Source organism: Cynoglossus semilaevis, chromosome 5 (assembly GCF_000523025.1).
Source record: "Cynoglossus semilaevis isolate Cse_v1.0 chromosome 5, Cse_v1.0, whole genome shotgun sequence".
Lineage (NCBI taxonomy): Eukaryota > Metazoa > Chordata > Actinopteri > Pleuronectiformes > Cynoglossidae > Cynoglossus > Cynoglossus semilaevis.
The window spans coordinates 6655377-6673987 of record NC_024311.1 but is presented as its reverse complement, the minus strand read 5'-3'; the positions used below and the strand labels follow the sequence as shown (position 1 = coordinate 6673987).

At 45.9% G+C, this 18611-nt stretch overlaps 1 protein-coding gene across 1 annotated transcript in view; it reads left to right on the top strand.

Moving 5' to 3' along the window:
* The window catches only part of vps13c (vacuolar protein sorting 13 homolog C), a 38039-nt gene that overhangs the window by 3528 nt on the left and 15900 nt on the right, over nt 1–18611 (top strand). The window contains exons 5-57 of the mRNA XM_025055691.1: nt 402–503; nt 1567–1676; nt 1954–2013; nt 2093–2152; nt 2235–2315; nt 2392–2449; nt 2589–2716; nt 2787–2893; nt 3077–3251; nt 3541–3603; nt 3681–3813; nt 3894–3994; nt 4085–4227; nt 4307–4499; nt 4601–4715; nt 5274–5410; nt 5978–6101; nt 6185–6302; nt 6390–6522; nt 6619–6691; nt 6767–6855; nt 6942–7089; nt 7166–7245; nt 7344–7403; nt 7504–7657; nt 7915–8031; nt 8118–8221; nt 8299–8466; nt 9713–10017; nt 10227–10374; nt 10458–10566; nt 10652–10767; nt 11379–11535; nt 11698–11777; nt 11878–11937; nt 12359–12509; nt 12756–12875; nt 12960–13063; nt 13154–13321; nt 13440–13744; nt 13825–13972; nt 14465–14606; nt 14730–14869; nt 15036–15187; nt 15255–15508; nt 15585–15811; nt 16261–16353; nt 16424–16654; nt 16733–16864; nt 17034–17123; nt 17206–17361; nt 17744–18008; nt 18138–18298. Coding sequence (XP_024911459.1) covers nt 402–503; nt 1567–1676; nt 1954–2013; nt 2093–2152; nt 2235–2315; nt 2392–2449; nt 2589–2716; nt 2787–2893; nt 3077–3251; nt 3541–3603; nt 3681–3813; nt 3894–3994; nt 4085–4227; nt 4307–4499; nt 4601–4715; nt 5274–5410; nt 5978–6101; nt 6185–6302; nt 6390–6522; nt 6619–6691; nt 6767–6855; nt 6942–7089; nt 7166–7245; nt 7344–7403; nt 7504–7657; nt 7915–8031; nt 8118–8221; nt 8299–8466; nt 9713–10017; nt 10227–10374; nt 10458–10566; nt 10652–10767; nt 11379–11535; nt 11698–11777; nt 11878–11937; nt 12359–12509; nt 12756–12875; nt 12960–13063; nt 13154–13321; nt 13440–13744; nt 13825–13972; nt 14465–14606; nt 14730–14869; nt 15036–15187; nt 15255–15508; nt 15585–15811; nt 16261–16353; nt 16424–16654; nt 16733–16864; nt 17034–17123; nt 17206–17361; nt 17744–18008; nt 18138–18298 — 7148 coding nt within the window. The remainder of the gene's footprint in view (nt 1–401; nt 504–1566; nt 1677–1953; nt 2014–2092; nt 2153–2234; nt 2316–2391; nt 2450–2588; nt 2717–2786; nt 2894–3076; nt 3252–3540; nt 3604–3680; nt 3814–3893; nt 3995–4084; nt 4228–4306; nt 4500–4600; nt 4716–5273; nt 5411–5977; nt 6102–6184; nt 6303–6389; nt 6523–6618; nt 6692–6766; nt 6856–6941; nt 7090–7165; nt 7246–7343; nt 7404–7503; nt 7658–7914; nt 8032–8117; nt 8222–8298; nt 8467–9712; nt 10018–10226; nt 10375–10457; nt 10567–10651; nt 10768–11378; nt 11536–11697; nt 11778–11877; nt 11938–12358; nt 12510–12755; nt 12876–12959; nt 13064–13153; nt 13322–13439; nt 13745–13824; nt 13973–14464; nt 14607–14729; nt 14870–15035; nt 15188–15254; nt 15509–15584; nt 15812–16260; nt 16354–16423; nt 16655–16732; nt 16865–17033; nt 17124–17205; nt 17362–17743; nt 18009–18137; nt 18299–18611) is intronic.

Sequence of the window (18611 nt, the reverse complement as noted above, 5' to 3'; positions counted from 1 at the left end):
GAAAAAAATCAACAGAAAACAAGTCAGGTTCTATTTGAGAGGAGGTTTTTTTTTCTGTTAATTATTTTCCTGTTTCCAGAGAAAACCAGTGGTTAGAGTTTGTTGAAACCATAAGACTACGTCTGTTCATAATGTCTGCTGCATACTCTAGTTCCCACTCTTCTAGATGCTGACAGCCAATCAGCTGTTGACTGATGCTGTGTTGGTCACACCGTGATTCAGGGTGGGTGTGTCTCTGATGATCAAACCTGCAGTTTCCCTTTCGTTCTGTTGCCACTTGTTAATGTCAAGTGTAGCAGGTGGAGTTGAAGTTTTACCCCTGAGGAGGTCAGGCCTCGGGGTGGAAGACACACAGGGCATCTGTTTGCTCTGAATTTTTATTTCGTTTTTCTTCTTTTTAGCTATAAAATATGACGCTGCAAAGGAGGAGCGTTACCAGCAGGAGGCGAAGCAGAAGGAGCTGCAGCGCATCGAGGAGGCCTTACAGATATCTGCGAAGCGAGGTGAGGCCTCTGACCTCCTGAGCTCCTGACCTTTTGTCAACTCTCCAGTGACTGACACTGTCATACCTGGATGCTTGTAAACTTTCCTGTTTCCTAAAAACTTCTGTTTCTAAAAATAACTGAAATCTGAACTTCCCTAATTCACCTCAATTTTAAAGCAAAAAAACCCAATTCAATTGAAAAAAAAAAGACCAACACAGAGTCACAAAGAGATTGTATTTAAAATCTTTGTCTTTTAGTGCCAATTTCCAAACTTCAGATTTCAGTTTTTATTCCATTTAATAAATGTAAACTAAACTGTGGTTTCTTATATCATTCTTTATCTTCTTTGTTTCCCTTCTGTCTTGTGATTGGAGTACGTCTACACACACACACACACACACACACACAGACACAGGTGTGTTAACCTCTGTCTGTCATCTTCATGCTGCGTTTGCTGTCAGCTTCTCAGTCTAGAGAGCTGATCTTCAGTCTACAGAATGTGGTTTACCAGGAGACACACAACGGTAACCACACACACACACACACCTGGACACAGTATAAATGTGTGGCGTCATCAAGCGTTACTCTGCAGTTGGTCTTCGTCCACTCTGATTCTCTGTGTTCGTTTCTTCAGCCTGTGTTTCTGAGCTTCTCTGTCACTAACGGCTGTTTCTCCCTCTAACGCTGCCAAAGTGTCGAAAGGAAGTAAAAAATGTAAAAAAGCCAAAAAAGGCTTAAAGAAGCTGAAAGGACATGACAGTGGAGCAGGTGAGTGTGGGGTCAAGTGGACCGCCCTAGTCTGACCTTAGTCTGATCTTAATCTGAGAACCGCCCTAGTCTGACCTTAGTCTGACCTTAATCTGAGTTCAGAATAAGTGGGTGTTTTAATGTTTTACATTAGAATAAATTGACATGTATTTCTGATAGTCTGGAGGTCAAAGGTCAAGTCCTGGTCTCAGTCTGGTTTTACTGGAGTGAATGGTTGAGTCGTGTTCACGTCCGTGTTCAGACCTCAGTCCCAGACTCACTAGTGTTCAGGTCCTAAGTCCTGGTCCGGTCTGTGTGGTTCTGTCTGTTCCAGCCAAACCTCAGGACGAGAAGAAAGACACGTTTATGGAGAAGTTGGCGACACAGGTGATCAAAAACCTGCAGGTGAAGATCACCAGCATCCACCTGCGCTATGAGGACGACGTAAGTAACAGAACACCAGATGGTTTAGGTCCAGGTCAGTAACCAGGTCCAGGGGTTTGACCCACTGTGACCCAGATACTGGTACTGTCAAAAACAGATTTATATTTGTCTACAAGAGCTTGAAAAAGAAACGCTCGTATTTATCTAAATGTAAACACTTACCTAAAACATTAGTGTGTACTGTAGTACATCTAGTACCTGTTCTGGTTCAGACCGGTTTGGATTCATTCTGGATTATATACCAGTTGTGGATCCTGTTACATCTGTTGTGTTTCAGCTGTCAGATCCACAGCGCCCCCTGTCTCTGGGAGTGACCCTGTCGGAGCTCAGTCTGCAGGTAACTTTTACACACACACACACACACACTTTTACACAAACGTTCACACACTCTCAGGACTAATCCAGTTTCTTTTCAGACAGCCGATGAAAACTGGAAACCTTGTATTTTGAACGAAGCAGCGAAGATCATCAACAAGGTAACGGTCCTCCCCGGCTCATCTGATTGGTTAACCTGAGGATCATGTGACTGATTCCGAGACTGTTGTTTGTTTTTCTCAGCTGTGTCGACTGGAGTCACTCTGTGCGTACTGGAACGTCAATGGACCCATGATTTACAAAAGTTCACGGGAAGATATTGTGGTAATTATTTTTATTTTTTAAAATATTTTTAATGTAAATAAAATTCAGAAAGATTCAAACTTTCTGTCGTCGTTAGGCGCAGCTCAAATGTGGAATCAGCAGCTCAGAGCAGCAGCTGTCCAACTACGACTACAGTAAGTCGTCCACAGTGACGGACCTCAGCGTCTGATTGGTCTGTGGTTTGTTCTCAGGGTCTGCGGTCAGTCGGGTCTAAGGTACTGGAACCAGCAACCTTTGAAGCCTCACCTCTGTTTGTTCTTTGTTCCCCTGCAGTCTTCAGGCCCATCTTTGCCTTTGCCAAAATGATCATTAATCCAACCGCGGAGATGGAACTGACCATGCCCAAACTGGACCTTCACCTGGAGGTCCAGGACATCGCCATAGAGATGAACAGAGGACAGGTGAGACAGACGGGTGGGAGGAAACCTGGGGTTGAGCACCACGTTGTAACGCATGTGTATTTGCCCTCAGTATCTGTCCATGCTGGAGCTGCTGGCGTCTGTCGACTGTATGGTGAAAAACGCCCCCTACAGGAAGTTCCGTCCAAATGTTTCTGTTCACAAGAACTCCAAACTCTGGTGCGTTTGCTGAAATTCTGTTCTTCAAATGTTAGCTGTTAGTCTGCCATAGGAAACCTAGGTGGCGCTCATACAGTACTGGGGCCTGGTTCTGCAGCTGTGCTGTGAGACATGACAAAAAACTCAGGTCGTTGTAAGTCGGTCAACGTCTAAGGGTGTGTTTGATTTCCTTGCCTTGCTCAGGTGGAGGTACGCCTTCAACAGCATCCTGGAGGTCCATGTACGACGCCTGACCTCCATGTGGTCCTGGTCCAACATCTGGCGCCACAGGCAGCACCTGAAGGCCTACAAAATGGCCTACAAGACACGACTTCTGAACCCAAGCAAGAGCAGCCAGGAAACAGAGGGACACATACAGGTGAGAGCAGTTTAACTCATCGACTTATTACTGAGCAAATGATCCACAGTGTCATTTTATTTATTTCTATTTCTCAACATATTAAAGTCTAAACAAGCACAATGTTAGCGCCCCTACTGCACCTCTGCACTCCCTATGTTGAACCACCCGTTGATCTATATAAAATCTTTCTGACCCAAACATTTGAGGATGACAATGACTCACAGTGACAGTGTTTTGGGAGTGAGTTCTATTATCAGAGGAGAATGTTTGACTTTGGACTCACTGACTCTGGTCTGTTCTGATTCAGGAACTGGAGAAAGTTCTGGATGTCTTCAACATCACCCTGGCCCGACAGCAGGCGCAGATGGAGGTAAAATTGACATTGCTGTTTTTAAACAGGAGCTAAACTTAAATCATGTGACCTGTCCTCCACTTGTTCTGGTTCAGGTGATCAGGTCAGGACAGAAGGTGGTGGAGAAGAAAGGAGCCCCTGGGCAGAAGCAGGGGGGAGGTTTCTTTAGTGGCTGGTTTGGAAGGAAGGCTAAGAAGGAGGAGCAGGAGGAAACGAAGGAGACGCAGGGTCAGTAACTCCTCAGAGAAATGTTTTTATGGTTGAAAAAAAAAAAACATCTAACGGTAGAAGAGTTCTTCTCTGTTCAGGTTCAGGTTTAGATGAAATCATGACGCTGGAGGAGAAGGAGAAACTCTACACTGCCATTGGCTACAGCGGCAGCTCCCACAACCTGGCTCTGCCCAAACATGTAACGCTGACTTCCTGTTTGCTTGATAGTTTTTGTTTTATTTTTCAGCATCCTCCTAAGGCTAACGTTTAACGCTAATGTGTTTTTCAGTACGTCGCTGTGGTGGTGACCTTTCAACTGCTACAGACTTCAGTGACGGTGAGAGAGAAACCAAACATCCCAGCCATCCTCAAGATCCAGATGATTGACCTCAGCACCAAACTCTGTCAAAGACCAGGAGCCCAGGCCCTCAGGTAGGAGACCATATGGTCCGTGCATGTCTGTCATGGTCTTACTGTTGAACCAGGCACGGAATTACCGCCATGACTGCAGAGTGGAGGCAGCGCTGCGGCACTGGTTTGTCACTGGTCTGCAGCAGGAGGGCGTGGTCCCCTCACTCATCGCTTCAGTGGGAGACTCGTCGTCTTCGCTCCTCAACGTCCTGTTTGAGCTCAACCCTCAGGAGAGTTCTGCTGACCAACTCCTCCGAGTGCACTCACAGCCGGTGGAGATGATCTACGATGCGGTCAGTGCCTCGTCCGCCGTTGGATCACATTTGTACAGGTTGTTCTCACATTGTTCCATCCTGGTTCCTCATGTGTGAACGTGTTCTTGTCGGATCTCCAGCTGACGGTGAACAGCGTGGTGGAGTTCTTCAGGACAGGCAGAGGTGTGGATCTGAAGGTCCTGACGTCTGCCACGCTCTCCAAACTGGAGAAGATCAAGGAGAAAACAGCTGCAGGTCAGTTTGGGACCAGTGTTGTCTCAGTGCATCAGAGTTTATTAAATCACCAAATCCATGTAGAAGAATTATTGGTCACGGCGAAGAAGAGAGGATCCAACCTGATTGGCTGTGTCCAAAGTCACTCACTCAACCCCTTACTCCCTCTATAGGGAGTTATAGGAAGTGGAGTCACTGGTTAAATGGAAAACAGTTTCAGTCACTCCAGCACCAGCTCAACGATGTCATTACTGTCGCACAATTACAACAGGTGGTGCTCTTCTCTCGCCGCAATGTCGTCACGGCTACAACACGATGGGACGTATGGCTTGGGTAGTGACCATCATTTTGCAGTGAATTGTGGGATACATTGAGTGCACTCTATAGTGGACTTTCTACCTACTAAACATGTAGTGCACTATGTAGGCAGTAGGGGGCGTTTCATACACAGACATTGGTTTTTTTAGCTCTACAAAAATGAATTCTATGCTAATTATTTTTATAACTACTAAAGGACTGAATGATGTGTCCGTTCCATCGGATCCTGACATCTGCTGTGATTGGTTCTTGTCTGTTCAGGTTTGTCCCACATAATAGAGACCAGGAAAGTTCTGGACTTGAGGATCGACCTGAAGCCGTCCTACCTCCTGGTGCCGATGTCTGGTTTCTACAGCAGCAACGCCAACCTCATCCTCATCGATTTTGGTAGTCTGCAGGTCAGTATCCCTTCTTCTGCTGAGGGTGCACTTCACAGGCACATCTGGTCCTGGTCCTGGTCCTGGGCCTATGGAACTATGGTCCAAGGCCACTGTAATTCAAGACACCAGTGCATCTGGACTGAATTGTTCCACAAAATACTTTTTTATGCAGATTATACCCTGCTTTTCCTTTCAGATGATTGTTCTTCTGCGACATCGTTGTTTCTCTTACTTGGACTCACAGTAAAATTTACATCAGTCTCTGGCTTCCTTCTGCGACATCGTTGTTTCTCTTAGACCCTACTTGGACTCGCAGTAAAATTTACATCAGTCTCTGGCTTTAGGATTATTGACCGTGTTTGATTTCCTTGTTTTCTACTGTTCTAACAATTGTGTTTTATTTTATCTCAATATGTGAGAGATTTAAAATTCAAGATTTTGAATCCTGACAGAAGAGTTCATATATTTGAAAAACTGCCATTTTCTATTTAAAAAAAGAAAGACATTTTTATTTTGCAGTTTTGGATAATATTTTGAAAACTGAAACAACTGAAACAAGCACCATGTTTGTTTATGTTTGTGAAGTTAAACAGTGTCAAACAGAGCAGTCCGGTGTCCTCCTCCTCCTCTCTGGAGGAGATCATGGACCGTGCATACGAGAGGTTTGATGTGGAGCTGAAACGAGTTCAGGTTCTCTACAGCAAGTCAGGTAGACGAGGCACAGCCAGGTGAAGAAAAAGGTGTAAAAAGGGAAGATTAGTTTTCCTAACGTCAGCTGTCTCTTCTTTCCAGGTAAAATGTGGAAGTCTGCTCGTCTGCAGGCTTCATCACGGCAGCACATTCTTCAGCCCATGGACTTCACAGTTCATTTGGCCAGGTGTATGGTGGAAAAGGACTCCAGGATGCCGAGGTGGGACGCTGACCAACAGACCCGTCTGTTACCTCACTGTCTGATCTGTCAAAAGGTTCAGGTTTGATGTCTTTGTTCTGATGTCAGGTTCAAGGTGGCTGGAGAACTGCCTCTGCTGCACGTGAAGATCTCTGACAAGAAGATACAGAACGTTTTTGAACTGGTCAACAGCATCCCGCTGCCCAACATGGGTTCCACGCCCTCCACTCCCACAGAAAAGGTAGACTGTAGTGTCAGAGGGTGTCTGTGGGGGGAGGGGGGGTCTGTTGTCTGTTGAATGTTGGCCCGTTGGCGTGACCTTGTTGTTCCTCCACAGGTGCGATCGTTGGCAGAGTCCCGACCACAGGTTTGTGGCCTGTCAGCTGCTCTGCTTGGCGCCATGGAAACAGGTCAGTACCCGCTGAGGTTTAGTTATTTATTAAATTTTAAACAAAAAGGTTTTTTAAAAATTTGCCTTCACACAGATTCTGATGAAGACGTGAGCGAGAAGTCAGCAGGTGAAGATCATCCCGAGGAGCTCACGGACGTTCACTTCAAGTTTGAAGTTAGAGAGGTTGGTACTGCCGTCATGTGACCTCATCATGTGACCTCATCATGTGACCTCATCATGTGACACCATGTGGATAACATCTAATCCAGGTGCTGTTGGAGCTGACGCAGCAGGCGGAGCAGGAGCTGACCTTCCTGACCTTCAGCATCTGTCAGTTGGGAGCTGAAGGAAAGATGCGAAGCTACGACATGTGTGTTACCTCGTACCTGGGCGGAGTCACGCTGGGCTACTGTGGAGGTTTGGAGTCTTTGTGATGGAAGTTTGTTCAGATTGTTGTGTAACTGTTGTATCAACTCCAGTCTTTACTGTTCAGACGGCAGGAGCACGGCGCTGCACCTCGTCAGCTCCTCACAGCAGCAGAGCTCCAACCTGCTGAAGGTGGAGTTCATCAAGGCAAGAAACTCATGTCTCCTTGGTAACAAATCAAACAGAAGTCTGATGGGTGAGGCAGGAATTCATTGGTGATACTCTGTGTGTGTGTTTCACTGCAGGCCGACTCCAACGGGCCAAACTTTCAGACAGTGTTCAACAACACTGAACAAATGCTGAAGGTGTGTGGAGTTTGGATCTCGATCCTAATGATCTTTTTTTGCCTGTGGTTAGATTTTCTAGAACAATGTTTTTTTTCTTTGCCCTTTGCCCCGTCTCCAGGTGGAGTTTTCCTCCCTGGACTTCCTACTCCACACTAAAGCCCTGCTCTCCACCATAAGTTTTCTTAACAGCGCTCTCTCACCACTGCTCCACGCTGCCAGGGACCGAGACACTGCCGGAAAGGCTGTGCAGAAGACTCGAGCCAGCCGTGCAGGTGAACTGTGATTGGTTGACATGATGTCTTGGTGACGTTGGAACAGGAGTTTGATTGGTTGACATGATGTCTTGGTGAGGTTGGAACAGCAGTTTGAAGGCTGTAAAAGGAAACAAAGACAATGAAATGTCTAAACAACAGACACTGCAGAAACCAATCACTGAAACCTGAAATCCAAAACAAATCAGTACTGCAGACTAACAGCAGTCTGTTCAAATGCTTTCTGACTCGTGTGTGACAGATGATCTTTTTTACAGCCTCTAAAGGCTCCAGAGAGGGCGGAGTCTTCAGCTTCAAACTCTGTGCCGTGTTGGGTTGTTTCCATGTGGAAGTGTGCGACGACCATCGAAGCATTGCTGACATCAGAGTTCAAGGCACGACACCGATTTCTGACGAATCATCGTTAAACCGCCTGGTTTAATCATTACCTGCTGATCATGCTCTATGACTCCCCCTGCAGGAATAGATGCGTCAGTGCAGGTGCAGGCAAAGGAGACCAAGGTGTTCGCTCGACTCAGGGACATCGTGGTCAAAGATGTGAGCGTTGGAACTGTCCATAAGGAGGTCTGTGGATGTGGTTAACTCTGGGATGGTGTCAGTGGTAAGAATACTTTGTTGACCAGTCACATGACTCTGCCCAGGCTGTGTCTATCATGGGTGAGGAGCTCTTCAGCTTCAAAATGTCACTGTACCCTGGAGCAACGGAGGGAGACGGCTACGCCGACATGTCGAAGGTGGACGGGAGAGTGATGATGCGTCTGGGCTGCAGCCGCATCGTTTACCTGCACAAGTTCCTCATGTCAATGCTGGTCAGAAAACCAACACAGTTCATATTATTATTCACTTTACAAACTATTGTTGTTTGTTTTCATTTGTGCCCGAGTCTGTGTTGTTGTGTTTACGTTTCAGTTTCAGTGTCAGTGGTTAAAATTGTTAAAGCAGTTAAGGGCAATTTTCCTTCACCAATGAGTTCAAGACTTTTATTGTGAAGTGTTTGTCCGTCACTTCCTGTCTATCTTATCTGTCCTGTCTTGTTGATGTCTTCTGTTCTTTCAGGCTTCCTTTTGCTTTCAGTATACGCCTGCTGACGAGGTACAACAAAAAAAAAACCTGCTTCAGCCCGTCTGCCCCTCCATCATTTTTTTTTCTTTTTTTACCTAACTTTAAACCCGGATCAACCAGTTTAATCCTAAACCAGATTTTAACAACATTTTAACAACCAACATTTTTAAAACACTGGTTTCTGTTTAAAGACATTTATCTTCACTTTTGTTTTTTAGCAGTTTTTTCAGCTAAACTCACATCTAATCAAAGCAGAATCTTTGGCCCAGCAGGTGGCGCCTTGAAGGACTCCAGGGTATCTCAGCTGTAATTGTCTGTCAGAAACACAATTTTTAGGTGACATGCTGTTTATCGCAAAATCAAGAAGTCATTAGCATGACTTAAGCATAACCAGGAATACAAGTTCCAGGATGTAGCAAGGAGTTGTGGGATGGTATTTTTCATTTTGGAAGAATGTTGTAGACCATGTCCAATTCTTGGAAAGTTTAATAATATTGAGTCTGAGTCTTAAATTAAAGGTCATTAATTTGGTTATAATTCCACCTGTACTGGAGTCTGTGTATACAGTTAGTACTTTCTAAAGTTCCTTTATATCCTGATGATACTCTGATACATGGAGTAACAATGTGGTTAAATATTCAGTAGATTTAATTGTTGACGCTGAAATATCATTCAGTGTAGCAGGTTATCTGACTTAATAACCCTGTGATAATGGAGCGGCCTGTGGTTGGCCGTGTATTGAAACAAAAGTTCTTAACGACCTCAGAGGAATGCTTCTACACCTTCACCTCTGTAACACACGCTTTGCCTCTCACCCCTCCCTGATCATCACATATGCCCCCTCCATATTTAAAAATGGCCATTACCCCTTCCAGTCACATAAACAGCGACTGTGTGACCTCACTTCCTACTTGCTGTGAAAAAGGACTAATTGTTTAATCCATTCTTGTTCCTGTTTTGTGAAGGTAACTGTTTCTTTCATTCCTTCCTCAGACGTTCGTTGACCACTTCCAGACGGCAAAGGAGGCTTTGAGCGCCGCCACCACTCAGGCAGCAGAAAAGGCAGTGTCCGGCGTCCGGGACTTGGCTCAGAAGAGTTTCCGTCTCTCTCTGGACATCAAGCTCAAGGCTCCACTCATCATTGTCCCACAGTCATCTACTTCCCAGAATGCAATAGTTGTTGACCTGGGTCTGATTACTGTGACAAACAGCTTCTCCCTGCTGCCGGCTGAAGGTTTACCTCTGCTGCCTGTGATGGAGAAGATGGACGTGAGGCTGACACAACTCAAACTGTCAAGGTAACCAGAGGTGGGATTGAACCATGGGTCATGATCTACTCAGGTGTTTGGGGAAATTCTCTACAAAATGTATGTTTTATTTTGGAAAGCTTTATATACTGGAGACCGGGGCTTTCAGTAGGTGGTTCACGGGCTGGAAACGGCCCTAGAGCCAGAAGTTTGAGACTTTACTCAAAAGCAGTTAAAATAAAAAATTAAATATTTTTCAGAACCATCCTAAATACTGAAACCTCTCAGCATGACGTCGAGATCCTCCAGCCAATAAGCTTTGAGCTGCTTGTCACCCGAAACCTGGCAGCTTCCTGGTTCACCAAAGTCCCTGCGGTCCAAGTCCACGGAGTCCTGCGCTCTCTCAATGTACGTCTAAAGAAACAGCGGTGTCAAAAATGTCCAGTTTGAGCTAACTGTATCCAGACAGTCATTATGTGTGTGTGGTTTAGATGAGTCTGGGTGAGGAAGACCTGGGAGTTCTGATGAAGACCTTCGTGGAAAACATTGGTGAAGGAAGTAAAGAGCACAGTGTGAATGTGAAGAGGCAGATGGCTGAAGGTAGGTTCACTGACAACGACACGACAAAATTGGAAAATTATAAAATGATGCTGGTCTCACACTTTGGTGGTTTTTGTTCTCCCAGGGGGTGTGCAGGAGGCGGGGCAGGAGGTGGAGGTGACATCAGCTGTGGCTCCGCCCATCAATGGAGAAGACACTGAAAACACTGTCAGTGTCCTGCTTACGTTTGAAATTAAAGAGGTGAGTGATTCATCTTCCACTCAGACTCAAAGACTGATCTGAGATCAGTCTGATGCTGAGACTGAACCGACGATGGTACGAGACAGAACCCATGCTGATATTTTATCCTGAAACCAAAACAGATTGATTTCATCATGAGTGGCCTTTTTATAAGTCACTGGAAGATTTATTTTACCCAGGAATTAACTGAGAATCACCTCAGACTCAAAGTGCTGCTCAGTTTAATCTGAGACTGATTTCATACAGAGAGCAGATCAATGAGACTCTGTTAAGACGGGCAGCACAGGACTGGGACTTAGGAGAGGGAGATTCAATAAAGGCTGATTATAGAAGCAGATTTACAGAAGTTGAATGAGACGTGGATCAACTGAGATGCATGAACCTGAGTTTGAGACTCCCTTCAGTTTTACCGGAGAGTCATATTAGAATTAAACCTGTCTTAGACCTAAAGACTGACCTGAGTTTTACTTCATCTGACACTGTGACTCACCTAGTCCTGGTCAATGCAGTTCACAGCAACGTGAACCCTATGTTGAGGCCAACTTCATTGTTGTAAATGACCTGGTCCTGGTCATGTATTTCTCATCACTGACTCCGCCCTCACTGTCCAGGTGAGGCTGACCTTAAAGAAACTCAGGGAGCAGCAGGATTCTCCTTTCCTGGTCTTCCTCATGGCTCAGCTTGGCATCGACACCAAGGTCAGGAAGTTTGACATGTGCGCCACCACGTACATCAAGAGCATCAGCATGATGTGCCTGGAGTTCAAAGGTCAGACAGAAATACTGCTGGAAAAACTGGGGGCAGGAGACGTTAATTCTGTGCCCTGATAAAGTGTCCAGTAAATACAGTACTGCAGTAGTACACATCAGAATTCCTGTGTCATATGATCAGTACAGCATCTATAACAGTCTCCTCCTCCCTTCATCTTAGATCCCAGTGGTGAACCTTTATGTCTCATCAGCTCATCGGTGCCATCTGGAGCCGACCTTCTCAAAGTGCAGTATTTCAAGGTGATGACAACAGATTGTGTTGATGTTTGTTTGGGTTATCACTGCGGTGGAGTGGGGAAAGAGCGACAATCAACTGTGTGTTTGTTTTGTTTATCTTCAGGCTAACCGTTTAGCGCCAACCTTCACAACAACCTACAAAAACACGGAACAGATGATGAATGTGAGCGACACAAACACACCAACAGGTTACACTGTCTGGTTCTGAACTGAATGAATTGGTTCCTTATGTTATGTACAACATTTCTAGTTTAATGAACATGCAGTTGCATTTCAGCCATTAGAAAAAAATCATTGACTAAATAAACTGTTGTGTTTTTAGTGTATGCTAATAACCAAAGCATCCAAGACAAAACTGTTTTTTTATAATGTACTTTTTTCTATAATTAAAAAAAAAGACAGACATTATTTTAGCTTTGAACCTGAATTATGCTAGGAGTTTGTAGCTTAGCTGCAGCCTAGCTATGATTGTATTCTTCACTTACACATGGTATATAAATGCCTAACAGTTAGTTACTGTCTTAGCCTGCTCCATTGGCTGTTATTCATAGTTCATTTATTGACCACTGTCCTCCTGTGACCAGGTGACCTTCACATCTCTGGACTTTATGCTACACATGGAAGCACTGCTTTCCACCATTAACTTCCTGTCTGCTGCCCTGTCTGTGGATGGTAGAGTGTCCACAGACAGAGAGATCAAACCGAAGACTGAGGAGAAGACCGTGTCCAAGTCCTGTCAGTATATATATATATGTGTGCGCGCGCGTGTGTGTACAAAAAACATGAAGTGTGTTTGTTGTTGCTAATATTTATTGAGGAAAAGCATTTTTAACAGAATTATTTTTACATATTTTTCTTTATTACAATTGATCTTTACTGTGGTTAGAATCAACACACAGTCTGTAACAGAAAGTTAGCGTAGCATTTATTTGTCTTGTTAGCATGACGCTGTAGCGTTTTGTTGTTTGTTTCTTGTTTTAGCTGCTGCTGCCTTAGCTGCCGACAGTCAGGTCATCGACCTGAAGGTGATGGTTACACTTGGAGCCTTCAACGTCCTTGTGTGTGACCAGAACTCCAACATGGCCGACATCAAGATTCAGGGTCAGATCATCAAACATGAAACTGCTCCTGTTTTGGTCTGTGGTCTTCAGAGTAGAACTCTAAATTCTCTCTCGTGTCCCACAGGTATCAATGGGTTGTTGGTCATGCAGGGGCCTCAGACCCACGTGTCTGCCCGCCTTCGGGATCTCATTGTTCTTAATGTGGATCCCAGAAGCCTTCACGAGAAGGTCAGCTGGTCCATCGGTCATCAGTGCAGAGAATCTGGCCCATAATACAGGTGTTGGCTGACTGTAACGTTTGCCCTCTCTGTCCTTCAGGCCATCTCAATCGTGGGTGATGAGGTTTTCAGCTTTGCCATTAGTCTGACTCCTACAGCCACAGAGGGCGCTGGTTACACTGACACGTCACAGACTGATGGACACATTAAGCTGAATGTGGGCTGCATCCAGGTGGTTTATCTGCACAAGTTCTTTATGTCCCTGCTGGTGAGTCACACACACACACACACACACCCATATATAATATTTTTTATTATATTAAAAAATATTAATATTGTTAAATATAGTATATCAATTCAATTCATATAAACTCTTTTTCCTGAAGAACTTCAGCAGTAACTTCCAGATGGCTAAAGAGGCTCTGAGCGCAGCCACGGCCCAGGCAGCAGAGAAGGCCGCATCCAGTGTCCGAGACTTGGCTCAGAAGAGTTTCCGTCTTTCTTTGGAAACTAAGCTGAAGGCACCACTCATCATTGTCCCACAATCGTCCACCTCCCAGAATGCACTGGTGATGGACCTGGGTCTGATCACAGTGAGAAACAGCTTCTCGTTCCTGCCTGTAGATGGTTGTTCGCTGCCTGCCGTCATCGACAACATCGAGGTGCAGCTGTCGCAGCTGAAACTGTCCAGGTCAGTCTTCAGTCTAAACATTAATATTCAAGTTTATAAAGAAAGATGAAGTGACCATGTTGCTGTGTCTGTGGGTCCAGGACCAGCACAGCTGAGAACTCTGAGGGTCTCAGCAGTGAACTGCTGGAGCCCGTCAACCTGGGTCTCAACGTCAAGAGAAATGTTTCTGCTGCCTGGTTCAAGAAGATCCCTGCCGTCGAGGTGGACGGATATCTGAAGCCTATGAAGGTGAGAAGAGGGGAGACGGCATGGTGTGAGTGGTGGATCGTGGACAAGGAGAGAGGGATAGAGACAGGGGGAGGAGGAAGAAAGAAATAAAAGTCAAAGGGGGGGTTGAAGAAGGAGGGAAAGATGGGGAGCCTCCTCTTCCCCATCTTATCCTCCTTCTTCATCTCAGAGGAGAGTGTGGAGAGGATAAGAAGAAACAACTCACTCACAAAAAGACTGAATGTCAGACTGACTGACTCCCAGACGGACAGAGAGACAGACCACCAGAGTTTTAAACCTTCTTCATCTTCTCTTTTCATCCAGACATCATGTGACCATCCTCAGGTACAGTCTGTGGTCATGTGACACGTCTGCACTTCACACAGTAGATGGATACTGTGAATAATAGACCAGAGAGACAGACAGATAGAAATAGATAGAATAGAGATCACTGGGAGCTTGGACACTGTGTGGTGACAGACCATACTGTAAACTGTGTTTGTTTTCCTGCAGGTGGCGCTGAGTCAGGAGGATCTCAAAGTCTTGCTGCAGATCCTGATGGAGAACCTCGGTGAGGCTGGCAGTCTACAGAACAGCGCCCCCAAACTGGAGGAGACCAGTGTGAGAGTGAAAGCAGCTGAAAGTGCCCCCGCAGGTCAGCAGAAAGATTACAGTCACATGATCACAGGCAGGAAGTTTGGTCTGAGAGGAGAGTTGCTGTGGCAAACCACCAGCAGGTGGCGATGTAAGCGTGGCCTGGTTTGATTTGTTTTCACAGACGACTTTGGAAAAACCAGTGGGACGGAAACCAAAGAGTCGGCTCAGGAGTCTGTGGAGTCGGTCAGGTTCAACTTCAACATCGAATCTCTGGGTCTGGTTCTGTTCAGGAGCGGTAACAAACCCCAGGTCAGTGTCAGAGTCCAACACCTGGAACTTCATGGGTTCATGAAGGTTCTGACTGGACCTGGTGAAGTTAGGGTTGAAGATTTTTTCATCAACTAGTTTCATGGTCTGGCTGATACTGCAATACTAGTGTTTAACTAGTTCTTATCTTCACTGGTTCCTGCAGCTTGCTGTCCTGCAGCACCAGGAGGACCTCAGGCTCGGGGGCTTTATGCTGCAGCAGCTAAGGACTTCAGGACAGGTTCTAAGTGGTGGTAACATAGAGTTGACCATGGAGCTGATGGACTGCACCCTGGACGACCTTAGGACGGGCCTGGAGAGAGTGACATCAAGGTGAGGACTGCCCTCTACTGATCAGAGATTTACATTGATGGTAATCTGAACCAGGATGTCTGTGCAGGATGGTCGGGCGCAGAGATGAGGAGACGTCAGGGTCCATGATCGAGGTGCAGTACCGTCAGGACAGCAGTGAGCGGGAGGTGACGGCGGTCCTGCAGAAACTCTACGTCTGCGCCAGCGTAGAGTTCTTGATGGCCGTGGCAGAGTTCTTCCTGCAAGCTGTGCCTCAGAGTTCTGCTCCAGCTGCTGCTGTGGCAACAAGTGACAGACTACCACTGAGACAAACAGCCGAACCTCGGAGTGACACCAAGACAGGTCAGTCCTGGACCTTGGCAGCAGCATGGTCTGTCCAGTCCACCTCAGTAATATTATGGATCTACACTCTCCACAGGAGCCCAGCTGAAGACCCGTGTGCGGGCGGTGGTGGTCGACCCTGAGGTGATGTTTGTCGCCAGCCTGATGAAGGCAGATGCCCCTGCACTGGTGGCAGTTTTTCAGTCTGAAATCACGCTGCAGCTCGATGACGATGGGAGCCAGAGCATGAAGGCAGAACTGAGAGACCTCAGTGTCCTGGCATGTCCACTCATCAGGAACCAGATGGACAAGGCCGTCACCACTGTGAGTAGTCCAGCCAGGCAGGTCACCATCAGTAGAACCACAGAACTTAACAAGTTCACATGGTTAGTTGACATGACTACTGGGTTTGTGATATAAACAATGTCACAGACGGTACTGCTTTTCTGATTTTAATAAATCAGATTGTAGGTTCTAAAACTCAAAATGGTGGTTCACACACACACACACACACACACACACATTACCACATGACATACCTGTACAGACCATTGATTAATAGTAGTCAATTATAGCCAATGGGGTCAGTGCAGATGTCACTTCCATAACTCAGCTCTGTTGCATTCAGCCATTCAGAGACTAAATATCAGAACTTGACTTGTTGGAATGCCACCGTGACATCACGTGACTTATTGTCTGACTGCGGGGTCACTTGGTGACTTAACCAGATCTATATTCGTCCTATGATTCATATCTTTGATGTTCTCTCGTAGGTCTTGAGACCCTGCTCTGTCACCTTAGAAACAAAAACCAAGCCCAACCAGCCTCTGAGCGGCTCAGTGTTGGTGGAGGAAATCATTGTCAAGGTGAGAAAGGTTTCAGCTTCTGAAAATAGATCGGTGACCTCATCAGTGACCTCATCATGTTCTCGTGCAGGTGTCACCGTTCATCATCAACACAGTGATGACGATCACAGCGGCCATGACACCAAAGCCACCTGAGGAGCAGAGTCCAGACACAGCCGGAGTGGTGAACTTGTGGTCGGTGAAGAACATCTATGACTGTAACTTCTGGTTCCTGGGGGTGGAACAGGCCATGGAGATCACCGAAAGCTACAAAGAACCTGATGAACGCAACCGGGGCGAGAGCTTCAACGCTGAAGTCAAGGTACCTGGACATGTCACTACTTTAACAACTGTAAGGAGACCACGCCCACACTCATCTGGTCTGGTCTGCTGTGCTCAGGTGATCCAGGTCACGCTGGAGTCCGGTCTGGGTCATCAGACGGTTCCTCTGCTGCTGGCTGAGTCCTCGTTTACTGGAGCTGCCAAGAACTGGTCGTCTATGCTGGAGGTGAAAGCCAACATGACTTTGGAGGTGAGTCACACCTGAAGTACACAAATACTTCAACTGAACTCAAACATCAACAAGGATCAAAAATTTAATAAAACGCACATTCAAACACGTGTGCCCACAACTGAAAATCCTTTTTAGTAATACACAGTATAAAATACTTTGACGAAGTAACCCGGTGTTGTACTTGCAGGTGAACTACTTCAATGAGATTCAAGCGGTCTGGGAACCACTGATCGAGAGGGTGGACGGTGGCAGTCGACGGTGGAAACTGGAACTGGAGGTAGACCCAACACCACGTATTGAACACATCACTGTGACCAACATGAAGTCATTCATTCAAATGTCCTGGTTTGTTGGTGTAGATGAAGAACAACCCAGTACAAGACAAGACTCCAGTTCACGGTGACGAGTTTGTGATTCTGCCTGAACCCAGAACAGCCATCAACATCTGCTCCACAGACACCATGAACATCACCGTGTCGAAGTGCTGCCTTAACGTTTTCCAAAACCTGGCCAAGGTATATTGTCACCACATACTAAAATACTAACCTTGTTAAGGTATTTTCCCACAATAGCAGTATTCTTACACGTCTCAGAGGTATTTTCTAGAGCTGTCCTTTTGTTCCTTATTGTCTAAAACCTCACAAAAGTAATGTCTGTACATTTTTTATTTCAAACAATGAGAATTGTCACACATTTGTATCAATTTTTAACCAATTGACGATGTATCGTTACATCCCTACTTGACTAGGTGTTATCAGGAAGTATTCCCTACAGTAGAACCCAACCCCTGACTAGGTGTTATCAAGTATTCCCTACAGTAGAACCCAACCACCAGGTGCTGCTACTTCCCATATTTAAAACACAATATATATATATATATTTTTTTTTTTTACTCAGGCGTTCTCTGAAGGTGCTGCTTCCACCTTCAACTACTCCATGAAGGAAAAGGCTCCGTTCACCATCAGGAACTCTCTGGGGATTCCACTCATCCTGCAGCACAGTGCTACCCTCAGAATGGTGGGGGCCCCAATGCAGGGTAAACTCCACGAGCTGGGGGTGGATCAGAGTGTGGACTTGGAGCACTCCTCATTCAAGCGGCAGTTCATGTCCAACCTGTCGGCGTTGCAGCGTCAGGAGAGCTGCCTGTTCAACCTGAGCATCGGTCAGTATCTGAAGACCAAACACACTGGCTGACGCTGCCATGTCACTGAAAATCTTTTCATTTCCTTCATCATTTCATCATTTTTTAACTCAACATCTGACTCTTCCTCCTTGTCTTGTCACATCTCAGTACCAACTGGATACAGTGAGATCTCTAACATTGCCGTGGACAAACCAGGGCGTCGTCTCTATAACGTCCGGGGGCCGATGCTGCAGGAGGCTGTGTCTGTGCTGCTGCAGGTTGACGCCACAGACGGCAACAAGGTCGTCACGATTCGCTCTCCTCTGCAGGTGAGGGAACCTTCTCACTTATTTCTCTTTGATCGTCTGAGCTGCGGGACTAAATAAAAGCTTCTCAGATTCAGCTCCTGAACTCAGATGGGGGTTGTCGAACTCACTTTCACCAGGGGCCATATCAACATTATGGTTGCCCTTTCAGTGCCAGCCATAAATAGAAAACTGTAGAAATGCATCTATTTCATGACACGTATTGAGGCCGACAGACTTATTGGCTTCATTATTATTCATCATACGATCAATGGATCAATTGATTATCGTCAACGTCCTGTGTCAGGAGCCTTTTTGTCCTATACTTTTTTTCTCT